The sequence below is a fragment of the Mandrillus leucophaeus genome, unplaced genomic scaffold (assembly GCF_000951045.1).
Source record: "Mandrillus leucophaeus isolate KB7577 unplaced genomic scaffold, Mleu.le_1.0 Scaffold123, whole genome shotgun sequence".
NCBI lineage: Eukaryota > Metazoa > Chordata > Mammalia > Primates > Cercopithecidae > Mandrillus > Mandrillus leucophaeus.
In genome coordinates, this window is record NW_012100654.1 from 1,506,874 (window position 1) to 1,519,667 (window position 12,794).

The window sequence follows — 12,794 nt, forward strand, 5'->3', positions numbered from 1 at the left end:
TTTTTTTTTTTAAACGCTTACACAGACCTTCTATCAGCCCTGTAGGTGTACTACTTATAGGCTTTATTTATCCACTTATTTACAAGTTAATGGGTTTTGTTGGTAGTGATTCTGAATAATTTGAAACTTGAGATTAACCCAAGTATTTTTTCAGCTGAAGTTGGGAATTGTAATTGGGATAGTATCAGTTATAGCTAATGTCTAGGTATACTCTTTAAAATGAATTATGATTTAATACTGTATTTTTGCCATGGGAGCCATTTGTGCATTTTGCATTTCATATTTTGGTTCATTTTTATTAACATGCAATAAACAAATTTAGTAGCAAACTTAAAAAATAATAAAAATGAGCATCTATTGTGTTGAACATGGCATGATGTAAATACTTTCTCTAGACTTTATTCAGAGACTGATTTAACTTCTATGACTTGGTGTCCTAATGTACAGAATACACATTGTGCATTTCGTGGAAGGCAAACAGGTTATTTTCAAGCTAATTAGAAAAAATAGCAAGGTCCTGATAATGTTTAGAAGACTGATGCTTTCTAATTGGACTTACTTATGCTGGCAAGAAATCCTAGTCAAAATATTTAAAATATCCTTTATATGATTTTACCTTAACTTTCCCCCAAAAGTAAGTTGAACTTTTATATGTATAAGACATGGCATTGCCTACCAGCCCTTTATAATTAAAAGTAAGGCTAGAGATGAATTTTTATGACCCCTCTTTGCCACTCTTTCAGAGCTAATTAATATTTTGTTCCTGTGGCTATTTCTTGGTACTTGGATTAATCTGATTCATTAATAACCTAAATTGAAGTTTTTGTGGTGTCTTGGTCTTTGTTGTGAATGTTATTCTCTCATTGTGGCAGAAATGAAGTTAAAAATGCTTTTTATTTAATGAAGCACTAGCTAAACTAGATTTTATCATGTTAAAAATCAATTATTTATACATTAAGGCTTTTAGAGTATTCCTAATAAAACTGTTTCTCATGTTTAAACAGGCTTTCTGTAACAGAAAGAAAGTGGTTAGGAGTAAGGGCTTTGAAATCAGATAGATCTGAGTTCTTTATCCACAGACCTTTGTGATCATAGGCAGAGCATATACTGTGCAATTGTGTCCTCATCTGTAAAATGAGGATAATCTCTGCCTCACAGGGTTGTCATAAGGATTAAATATGAAAATACATGAGGCCAATGCAGGAAGATGGCGTAAGCCCAGGAGTTTGACACCAGCCTGGGCAACATAGCTGGGTCCCATTTCTACAAAAAATTTAAGTATTAGCCAATGTGGTGACATGTGTCTGTAGTCCCAGCTACTCAGGAGGCTGAGGTGGAAGGAGTGCCTGAGCCCAGGAGGTCAAGGTTGCAGTGAGCCGTGATTGTACCCCTGCACTCCAGCCTGGGCCACAGTGAGACCCTGTCTTGAAAAAAAAAAAAAAAAAAGAAAAGAAAAAGAAAATGTATGAAAAGTTCTTTACTTACTGCTTGATTCATAATCATTCTGTAGTTATAATTTTAAAGGTGATTGTGTTTATATGTATGTATTTTTGTTTTTAAAAAATAACTTCAGTGTCGTTCTGTTCCTTTTCAGGTCAGTTGAACACACCGATGGTCAGAGTGTCCTAACAGACTCACTGTGGCGGCGATATAGTGAATTTGAGTTGTTGAGAAACTACCTTTTAGTTTACTATCCACATATTGTTGTGCCACCTCTGCCAGAAAAACGGGTAAGAAGTGAAATGGCAGTAGTTTAGAAGTCTTCCACATTGAGACTATTCTTAATGATTGTTTTGTTTACCTAGGCAGAATTTGTTTGGCATAAACTCTCTGCTGACAACATGGATCCAGATTTTGTGGAGAGGCGACGGATTGGTTTAGAAAACTTTCTCTTGAGGATTGCTTCACATCCCATCCTTTGTAGAGACAAAATCTTCTATCTGTTTTTAACACAGGTATTTTTCTTTTATTTAGTCTTAGTAAAATATTCATTTAATTTGGGTTTCGTAAAAAAAAATTGTAGAATACTTATGTTAAGGATCTTTTTGTTAATTTACATGCAATTTATTTTTTTGTTATGAATTTCCAATTAATGGATTATGTTATTCTTTTGGCTAACATTTTTCTGTTTAAAGATACTGATGATGGTATTTTTGGTATCATTTAAATAATAGTAAAATTTGTCTTCAGTATTTTGAAGCTCAGATCTATAAAATCTTGGGTGCATCATTTGGTAATCTTTTAGAAGTTGGATTGAATTGTTTTGTTTTGTTTTGTTTTGAGATGGAGTCTCGCTGTGTCGCCCAGGCTGGAGTGCAGTGGCGCAAACTCGGCTCACTGCAAGCTCCGCCTCCCAGGTTCACGCCATTCTCCTGCCTCAGCCTCCGGAGTCGCTGGGACTACAGGCGCCCGCCACCTCGCCCGGCTACTTTTTTTGTATTTTTAGTAGAGACGGGGTTTCACCGTGTTAGCCAGGATGGTCTCAATTTCCTGACCTCGTGATCCGCCCGTCTCGGCCTCCCTAAGTGCTGGGATTACAGGCTTGAGCCACCACCCCCGGCCGGATTGAATGTTTAATTTTGAAGTGAAAAGAAATTTTTTTAAACCTCTCTCTCCAATCCCTGCTGAAGTAAGAACAGAATGATGGGAATTTAATTTACTTAATTTGGAATATTTGCTTTGCAGTAATGATTTCTAAAATTAACTTCAATTTTTAGGAAGGTAACTGGAAGGAGACTGTGAATGAAACTGGGTTTCAGCTGAAGGTAAGAATGTTTCTGTGAAATTTGCCATGTTCCTTTACAGTTCCCAGCATGGTGCCATGCACTAATTGTGAAGTTGGTATTTACTGTGTAAACGAATGTTGGAAATCATCTTTACAATAAGTGTCATTGGTAAGATTTTCAAAGAGACACTACAGTTCACTTTCAATTTGTGTAATTTTAGTTACTAGTGAGACTATAATGGGCAAATTTATTCTACAGGGAAAGAACATTGTGAAACAGTGATTTATTTTGTTTTTTTTTAGTTAGTGTTTGTAGTAATGAAGCAGTAATTTAAATACAAGTTGTAGATTTTCCCCAGTGTACTAGTATTATACCTTGCCTCTTTTTTTTTCTTCTGTCCTGTTTCCTCTCATATCCCTGCCCCTGACAATTGCTCACTCTATCAGATATGAAAGAGTCCAACCTTACCAGTCTAAAAGAAAAGCCCTCGGTCATGCTTCTTCTGTCTGTTGAGACATGGTGGCCAGTTTTAAATGGGGACAAAGGAGTCATTTTGAAATAGTTCTAAGTTAGTTTTATCTGTTGGTGGTACAGGATTATTTAGTTTTTGTAACAGCTTTTTAAATTTAGTCATTAGAATTAGTGTTTGGGAATGAGTGGTGATCTGAAAATCAAGGAGCATAGTGGTGGTGAGCTGGACACCTGAATTCTCTGCTGCTCTTTATTTCTTTCCTAAAATAAATACAACAAAGGTTATTACAAACTTTTAAAAGTTTTCATCTCTGGTGTAAACTGAATAGGTAAGTAGACTAACAATATAAATTGATATATAACATAATATAAATCGTTAAATGACTCACATGAAAATACAGTATCAAAAGTTTAATATAATATGTCTAGACAAGAAGAAAATTTTTTTACAGTAAAATTCCCATGCATTGGCAGATAGGTATTTGAAATTTGGCACAAAACAAACTAGAAAGAGGAAATTTTTTTCTGCAAAGAAAATATGATAAACCAGTTCTGTCATAAACTGATTCTAATTTATAAATATTTTGAGGTTTTTATGATTTTGAGACAGAGTCTTGCTCTGTCACCCGGGCCGGAGTGCAGTGGTGTGATCATGGCTCACTACATCCTTGAACTCCTGGACTCAAGCCATCTGCCTGCCTCAGCCTCCCAAGTAGCTGAGACTACAGGTGTATGCCACCATACCTGGCTAATTTTAACTTTTTTCTTCTGTAGAGATGAGGTCTCACTATGTTGCCTAGGCTAGTTTCGAACTCCTGAGCTCAATTGATTCTCTCACCTCAGCCTCCCAAAGTGCTAGTTTTACTGTGCCCAGCTATAAATATTTAGTTGACAGATGTACTGAAACAATTAGAATTTTCTTGGCTGTAATTCATCACTTAATAACACTCAGAGGGGATGGTAGAATTTTAGTTTAGGGTTGGATTTGAAATAACTCGGAAGTTTAAAAACTGATTTATGTTTAGATAGCGTTTTCTGAAAAATAGTTCAAGATATGTTAAAAGCTAACAAGGAAAAGATTAAAATACAATCGTTTTAGTGAATTCTCTTTATATAACAAAAATTTTAAAAAGTCTAGTCATTAAGTCTTTACTGTAGTTAATAGTTACAAGTTTTTGTCCTTGAATCCAGTTTTTGGCCATAGCTTTAGTGATTCTGAGAAAACTCTTGAGTTCCCCATCATTATAAAATTGCTATTTACCAAGTGCCTTGAATCTTATGTGTAGGTGCTACTTAAGTATTTAGATAGAATGTTTCATTGTGGGGGAGCCTTATGTATTGTACTTTTAAAAAGTATTTGAAAGGTAATATTACTATACAGAATTAATAATTCAAAACATCAGACTTCTAATGAAGTGAGCCAGAAACAAAATTGATGGAGAGAATTCAGAAACCCGTGTGTCTCTCTGTATTCCTTATTTTGTTGTGAATGTATGTCTTGTTTTAAGTCCTTCCTTCCGTCAGGGAAATGGGACCTTTTTGCATAGCCTCATATACATGTGTACATCATAGAAATGTCCACAATCATATGTACGTAACATACATATGTATATGTGTGTGTCTGTGTGTATATATATAGAGAGAGAGAGAGAGAGATTGAGTGTGTCACATTCCACTTATCTGGAGGTCATATATTTGGCAGTTACAGCTAACCTGATCACAGTTGAAAGCTGGGATTTAAGCAAAACTGACTTCTGAGATGTTCAAGGGGATGTAACATGGCTTCCTGCTATACTTTACTACTATACTTTGGTCTTCCCGGAGCAGACCCATTAATTTTATTGTAGGTATTCAGACAAACTTGGCTGTTTTTTAGGTTACAACATATTTTAGCAGAAGATTAAAAAGTGAGTGAAGACAGGCACATTGTGACAATAGTGACAATTGACAGCTGAGCCTGATAGCGGAAAAGAGGTAGCAGTGGTATGTGAGTCATACTTCACAGAATGGGTACATTTGGCATGACGCAAAATCCCTACCCACCTGTAATCCCTAAGGGTATCATAGATGGATTCAGTATTTGTTGTTTGTAATGGTTAACTGGAGGCCTCAAGAAAAAGTAGAATTTTGCTTGCGTACTCTTAATTCAGTGTGTGGTCAGTGGACTGCATGTAACTCAATTGATGGGATTGTTTGTTCAAAATACTGAATTCATCCCAGACGTCCTTAATCCCATTAGCCTAAAATTTGACAACTATTGCTATAAGGTGATAAAGAAAACTATTTTTAGGAAGATAATTTTAGAAAGATTTTCAAAAATGGTAAAAAAGAAGAAAACTTTTTTTAGAATCTAAAGCAGTTTCTTATCTAAGTATTACCATCATATATTCTTACTATTTGCTAGGCACTATGCTATAATTATATTATGTTTATTTTGCTGAATATTGCCTCAGTACCTTTGAGGTGAGTCAATATTCTCATTTTTTAGATGAGGAACTCTAGAACGTGACTTAGCCCAGGTCACATAATTATAAGTGATAGAGGCTGAATCCAAGTCTAGACTAACTCAAAGCCCTCCTTAATTACCATCCTATATTACCTCTCTTGCTTATTAATTATGTAATTAATATTTGCAGAGATTGTTGGTAAAGGAAGTGTTGAAAGCTTTATTTCTGTGAAAATGAGGTCATTCTGAATGAGACCAAATATTCATATCTTATAAGAATATTTGTCCTTGGCTCTTGGATTGTTATCCTCAAATTGAAATGTTATCTTTAATTTTCCTTTTCTCAGACTTATTTTATCTGTAGTTTTGGCCTACTAGATTAGTATTTTCTTCAAATGTTTTGAGTGATTATTACACCCAGCAAGATAATCTAAAATTTAGTTTCTTTTTTTTTTGAGATGGAGTTTCGCTCTGTCTCCCAGGCTGGAATGCAGTGGCGCGATCTCGGCTCACTGCAAGCTCCACCTCCCTGGTTCAAGCCATTCTTCTGCCTCAGCCTCCAGAGTAGCTGGGACTACAGGCACCCACCACCACGCCTGGCTAATTTTTTTGTATTTTTAGTAGAGACAGGGTTTCGTCGTGTTAGCCAGGATAATCTCAATCTCCTGACCTCATGATCTGCCTGCCTCGGCCTCCCAAAGTGCTGGGATTATAGGCGTGAGCCACCGCACCCGGCCAAAATTTAGTTTCTTTTTATCTGTGTTCTATTTAACGTAAGCAGGAGCAACCAATTTTTTCATCATTACTGGTTTTTGGCATTTCTTCTTTTTTGGGGGGTGGAATAGTTGTATAAATACTCAATCTGGGCTTGGTGGCATGTTCCTATAGTCCTAGCTACTTGAGAAGCTGAGGCAGGAGAATCACTTGAGCCCAGGAGTTTGAAACCAGACTGGGCAACATAGTGAGACTCTGTTTCTATTTAAGAATAAATACCTACACAAAATATAAATACTCATTTTACTTAATTCAGTGAAAGAAGAGCAAAGGGTTTATCCCTAGAGTAATGAACATATAAACTAGTTGATTTAATATAAAAGTAACATTTTAACTCAGTTAACATGAAAGTATTCTTCTAAATACCCAATCCTTAAATGAATTTAGGCTGATTCATAAGAACCCAGGACCCTGCCTCTTCCTTGGAGCAAGAACTACCAGAGCCAAGGTCTGGGCCCTTAGTTAGGATCTCTGTTAATCTCGTTATTGCACAGGAACTCTGAGAGATCCAATGTGGAGATTCCAAATGCTGGTCCCTACAGCGCGAGGTACTCTTCTAAGTGTTATGGATACAGTAGTGAATGAGCTGGAAATGTTCATAAACTCTGTGTTATTGTGGAGCTTATATTTTAGTCGTCAGAGACATTAAGTTAGCATTTAAATAAAAGATAAGATACTTTAAAATAGTGGTAAGTAGTATAAAGGAAATAAAGCATCATCCTTGTTGGGGAATATGACAGCAGGGATTATTTTTAAGGGTTACCCTAAGATGGTGACCATAAAGTTTATTATCCAAGTGGGGACCCTTTGGAGAGGAAATGGGGACGTTTAAGATGAGGACAACACGTTGCACTCCAACCTGGGTGACAGAGCAAGATTCTGTCTCAAAAAAAAAAAAAAAAAAAAGGCTAGGACGACATTCATAAATCAGGACTGTCCTGGGCAAACCAGGCCACATGGTCAGCCTCCTTTAAAAAGCTTACATTTGAGCTGAGACATTAGTGATGATAAGAAACCTGCAGTGGAGTCACCAGAGGCCAAGGAAGAGGAATGCTCCTTGAGAGGGAGGCCCAGGCAGGGTGTGCCTTACTAGGTAATGTGTTGGGGAAGATAAAGCAGGTAAAAGTGTTGCCACAGCAGCCTTTGTACAGTCCAGGGGCCACCTTCACACTGGGTCTTTTTATGGCTCTTCTATTCTTTTTTTTTTTTTGAGGGGGATGAAGTCTTGCTCTGTCGCCCAGGCTGGAGTGCCATGGTGCGATCTCGGCTCACTGCAAACTCTGCCTCCCGGGTTCAAGGGATTCTCCTGCCTCAGCCTCCTGAGTCGCTGGGATTACAGGCATGTGCCACCACGCCGGGCTAATTTTTTGTATTTTTAGTAGAGACAGGGTTTCGCCATATTGGCCACGCTGGTTTCAAACTCCTGACCTTGTGATCCGCCTGCCTCGACAAAGTACTGGGATTACAGGCATTGAGCCACTGCGCCTGGCCTATAGCTCTTATATTCTTAATGGACAGCCAAGAATCAAGTGAACAATATGATTTCAGATAATGCTGTTCTAGAGGGAGTAAAATAGGATCATAGGAAACAATAAGGAATTAAGGGGCATCTTTAGGTGTTGAATGGGGAATCTGATTAGGTGGGCGATAACCTATCAGATTTGGAACAGTCCAGGTAGTTTTTCAGAGATCCAGCTTTTGGGAGAAGTTTCTGGTTTGGTGACATTTTAGGCAGCTTTCCCCTTTTCGTGTAATCTTGTGAAATGAGCAGATTGAGTTGGATGTGGAGATGGACCTGATCTGACAAAACATTTGGTAAGCAAAAGTTAGAATGGTGATCTTTTACATTTATAAATGGCTTTTAAATTGGTAAATTGGTGACTTTAAAAGAAAAAATTAATTGCTGATGTTAAAAAGCAAGAGATTCAAGAAAAGATACAAATGAATCTCTTTTTCCTTAGTGTTTTATGTAGTTTCATCTTCATTTAAAGAATCACATTTTGCATGTGATTGAAGTTGTAAGCACAAGATCCTTTGGTTTTTAGTTATTTTTAATATATGCCTTAAATTCATAGATATTTTTATTTATAAGGACTTTGACATATATTAGCTCATTTTTCCTTGAGATGTAAGAAAGGTCCAGAATTTGTGAAATACTGATTTTAGAAATTGGAGAATTCCATAGGAGAATTCCCTAAAATCAAAATAAACTACTTTAGGTATTGTTTAGATAGCTCTTTAAATCTCTTTTGGTCTGAAGTTCTAGGAGACTGAACTTGTGAGTAGTGTATTTGTTATATTTGTTTTTATTTTCTTAACCAGGTAATCTGGGAAGCCTTAGTAATATTTTTGTTTTGTTTGTTTATTCATTAACAGTATTTGTAATTATGGGTTGGAAGTTGTAATAGTGTGAAATTTTCAAGGTGGGATTTCAAAAACCAGACCACATTTGAAGGTAGCTCAATTGATTCCTGATTGAGCTACCTTTTATGAACCCTAATAGTTCTTGTATCTTGGTTAGAAAAGTTGTTTGGTTGTCTTTTTTTTTTTTAATGAGAATTTAGGACAGGACAGGATTTGGATGTGTTAAGTAAACATTTTATGCAGTGAAATTATTATTTAGTATTTATCTCTCTGTTTCTTCTTTGAGAGTAATTATCTAGAAATAAGTGAATAAAATAGTTAAAAAGTTGTGTTGTCTGACAACATTTTCTGCTAGCTAGAAAGTAATTGCTGTCATCTAGCTCGTTTTATTTAGTAGAGTGTTACTTAGTACATGTATTTCTATATTCTTTCTTCTAAAATATAGATTGTGAAAATGAGAAAAACCAATGTACATTTGCTTTGGATTCCATCTGAGAACTACCCTCAGTAGATGCAGACTCTAAAGCAGTAGTTTCTTTTTTGAAATGGAGTCTCTCTGTCGCCCAGGCTGGAGTGCAGTGGCATGGTCTCAGCTCACTGCAACCTCTGTCTCCCAGGTTGAAGTGACTCTCCTGCCTCAGCCTCCCAAGTAGCTGGGATTACAGGCACGCACCACCACACCCAGCTAATTTTTTTGTATTTTTAGTAGAGTCGAGGTTTATCCTTATTGGCCAGGCTGGTCTCAACCTCCTGACCTCAAGTGATCCTCCTGTCTCGGCCTCCCAAAGTGCTGGGATTACAGGCATGAGTCACTGTGCCCGGCCATTAAAGCAGTAGTTTCATTTAGTTTATATATACAGATCATTGCTTTTCTTGGCTTAGAGAAAAACTACTGTTTTCACATGACCTCTTCCGAATTCTAATAACGCATTGCTATATGCCTGTTCGTGTATTGGTTGGTGTGTACAGTTGTTTTACTTTGGTACCATTGAATGCCTTGTATTCAGTCTATTTTATAGTATGTTTTTGTAGTGTTTTCAAAAATAATTACTAAGCTTTTTTTTAGGCATGTTTAATGTGTTTACAACAATTGATATGAAGAAAACTGTATTTGAGCATCTTAATTCTAAAGGGAAAGTAAAATTGTTTGAATTTTATACCCTGAAATGTAATTGTATTAAGTGAACAAATTATTTTTTCCAGGCAGACTCCAGGTTAAAAGCGCTTAATGCAACATTCAGAGTGAAAAACCCAGACAAGTAAGGTTTTGTTTTAATAACAGTTACAATGTTGTTTTGAATGGTGCCTATCAGTCTATTTAATTTTTCATTTCTGAATGTATGCACTTTATTTGCTAAATATTTTACATATTCACATTTAGTGAAATCCTTTTCAAGTTTAAAACTGAATTTGAAATTTGATAACTTGATTGGGGGTATGATTGTAACTGAAGTTTTATAAAATTAAACCATTGCTTTTTTCTAGAAGGGTTTATTAATGTTGTTGCAGATATCAGAAAAATGAGAAAAGTAATTTTAATTTTATAGTTTTCCTTATATGATTTTGCTTGTTGAATATGCATGGCTCAAGATAAGAAAATTATATACTTTTTACATATACTTAATAATGAACCATCTAGTTTGTATACCAAGAAAATTTCACAAAGGTGTATGACAAATACTTGATTTTATTAATATCAGCTAGTGTTTGTGAGAGCATTTCCATATTAAAAGAAGCCAGTGTATTCAGAAATTACTTAACATGGGGTGAGACCTATGTATTTAAGATTTTGGTTTTGCTTAATCTTTAAATGTGGTGGATAATTCAAACTCTATGGACCTTTACTTGGCAATTTGGTTCAGTTAGAGTTTTTTAGCTGGATATGTGCTTAGGCAGATGAGGCTTTTTTGTTTTGCAGGACCAAATTTATGAAGTCTGTTAGAATTTCTCTAGTGAATCCTTCCGCACTAATTTCTACATTGTGTAAATTCTTACCAGACAAAGGCGAGGTCTGCATGTTTTGATGACCTATTATGCCTGACTTTATAAACCATAACATATTAACAAAATGCCCCTGATTTTCCATATAAATTTTTAATATAAAATCTAAATGAATATTTTTAAATTTTGGTAATTAGGAGGTTGTGATGGTAACTTGATTTTTTAAATTTTAGTTTTAATTTTTTTTATTTTTTGAGACAGAGTCTTGCTCTGTCGCCCAGGCTGGAGTGTAGTGGCGTGATCCCTGCTCACTGCAACCTCGGCCTCCCAGGTTCAAGCAATTATCCTGCCTCAGCCTCCCGAGTAGCTAGGATTATAGGCACCCCCGACAATGCTCAGCTAATTTTTGTATTTTAGTAGAGATGGAGTTTTGCCATGTGTTAGGCAGGCTGGTCTCAAACTCCTGACCTCAGGCGATCCACCCGCCTTGGCCTCCCAAAGTTCTGGGATTACAGGTGTGAGCTACCATGCCTGGCCTTTTTTTTTCTTTTCTTTTTTTTTAATAGACTATTTTTAAGAGCAGTTATAGGTTTAGTAGAGTTGGCAACATTGAGCAGAGTATACAGAGAATTCCCATATACCTTCTCTTCCACACCCCTCCCCACTGACCTGTCAGAGCCTCCCTAACTATCAGCATCCCACACCAGAGAGCTGTGTTTGTTGCAGTTGGTGAACCTACATTGAAACAGCGTTATCAGCAAAGACCATCATTTATGTCAGGGTTCACACTTGGTGTTGGGCAGTTTTTGAGTTTGGACAAATGGATAATAACATGTACCCACCATTATCATTTTATACAGAATACTATTACTGTCCTAAAAATCCTCTCTGCTGCACCTGTTCATCTCCTTCCTCAACTCCTGGCAACCACTGATCTTTTTATTATCGCCATAGTTTTCTTTTTTTTTTTTTTTTAGAATGTCACATCATATACAGTATGTAAACATTGAGATTGGCTTCTTTCACTTAATTTGCATCTATGGTTCCATTGAGGTTTTTAATAAGTATTATACTAACATGCATGGTATATAAGAGATGTTCTCTAGATTAAGAACTAAAATTATAAGTCACTCTCAAAAAAAGCTCTGGAAAACTTAGTAAGCTAAATGTATGACTTTGGTGGCTGTACGTCCGTTAGAGAATCATTTTTGATTGATATTTTGATAATAGTTTTGATTAATACTAATATTTTGTCAATTAGTATTTTTCGGTTGAATGGAAAATATTCTGTCAATTGAATGTTTTTCCTCCCTTTTCTGACCCAGCCAGGTTTTCTGAACTGCTGAATTTTATTTACGATCCATATTGTGTGCATAATTTTAAGTTTAATATGACCAATAACGTCACCAAGGCAGTTCTTTTGCCCTTATGTTCTTGTTAAAGTGTATAATTGCTGTATAATTAGTAATAAGATTTGTTTGTCTTAAATTCTGGATAACTGTGTATATTGGTCATTGTTATATCAGATTCTTAATATGTAGAATCTCTTTTATAGATCTAGCTGTTCCAATAGATTATTTTTATATTCTTATTAAAATATATTACTAAAATAGTTTTGTTATTTCCTAAAATTCAGAAAACCAGAAAGATTGTTTTAGAGGGATTACCAAAATGATTCTTCTAGTACTTGCTTCATTCATGTTTATCTTTCCCCAAACTAGACTGTTCAGAGCAGTGAGTGGGAGGGCCTGGAGTCTTCTGCTTTTATGTGGCCTTAGGTACCCTGTAAATGCTTTCTTTTGCATATCGGATTGTGTGTGTGTACATAGATATGTACACACACACATATATACATATATATACACACACATATATGTATTTTTTGTTTGTTTGTTTGTTTGTTTGTTTTTTGAGACAGAGTCTCGCTCTGTCCCCAGGCTGGATGGAGTGCAGTGGCGCGATCTTAGCTCACTACAAGCTCTGCCTCCCAGGTTCACACCATTCTCCTGCCTCAGCCTCCCGAGTAGCTGGGATTACAGGCGCCCGCCACCACGCCCGGCTAATTTTTTGTA

General features: G+C 36.1%; 1 protein-coding gene across 1 annotated transcript in view; it reads left to right on the plus strand.

Annotated features, from left to right (window-relative positions):
• SNX4 (sorting nexin 4) overlaps positions 1-12,794 on the plus strand; it is a 74,991-nt gene that overhangs the window by 5,502 nt on the left and 56,695 nt on the right. Inside the window, exons 2-5 of the mRNA XM_011971528.1 lie at positions 1,595-1,730; positions 1,806-1,955; positions 2,718-2,765; positions 9,985-10,040. Of these exons, the coding sequence (XP_011826918.1) occupies positions 1,595-1,730; positions 1,806-1,955; positions 2,718-2,765; positions 9,985-10,040 (390 nt within the window). The remainder of the gene's footprint in view (positions 1-1,594; positions 1,731-1,805; positions 1,956-2,717; positions 2,766-9,984; positions 10,041-12,794) is intronic.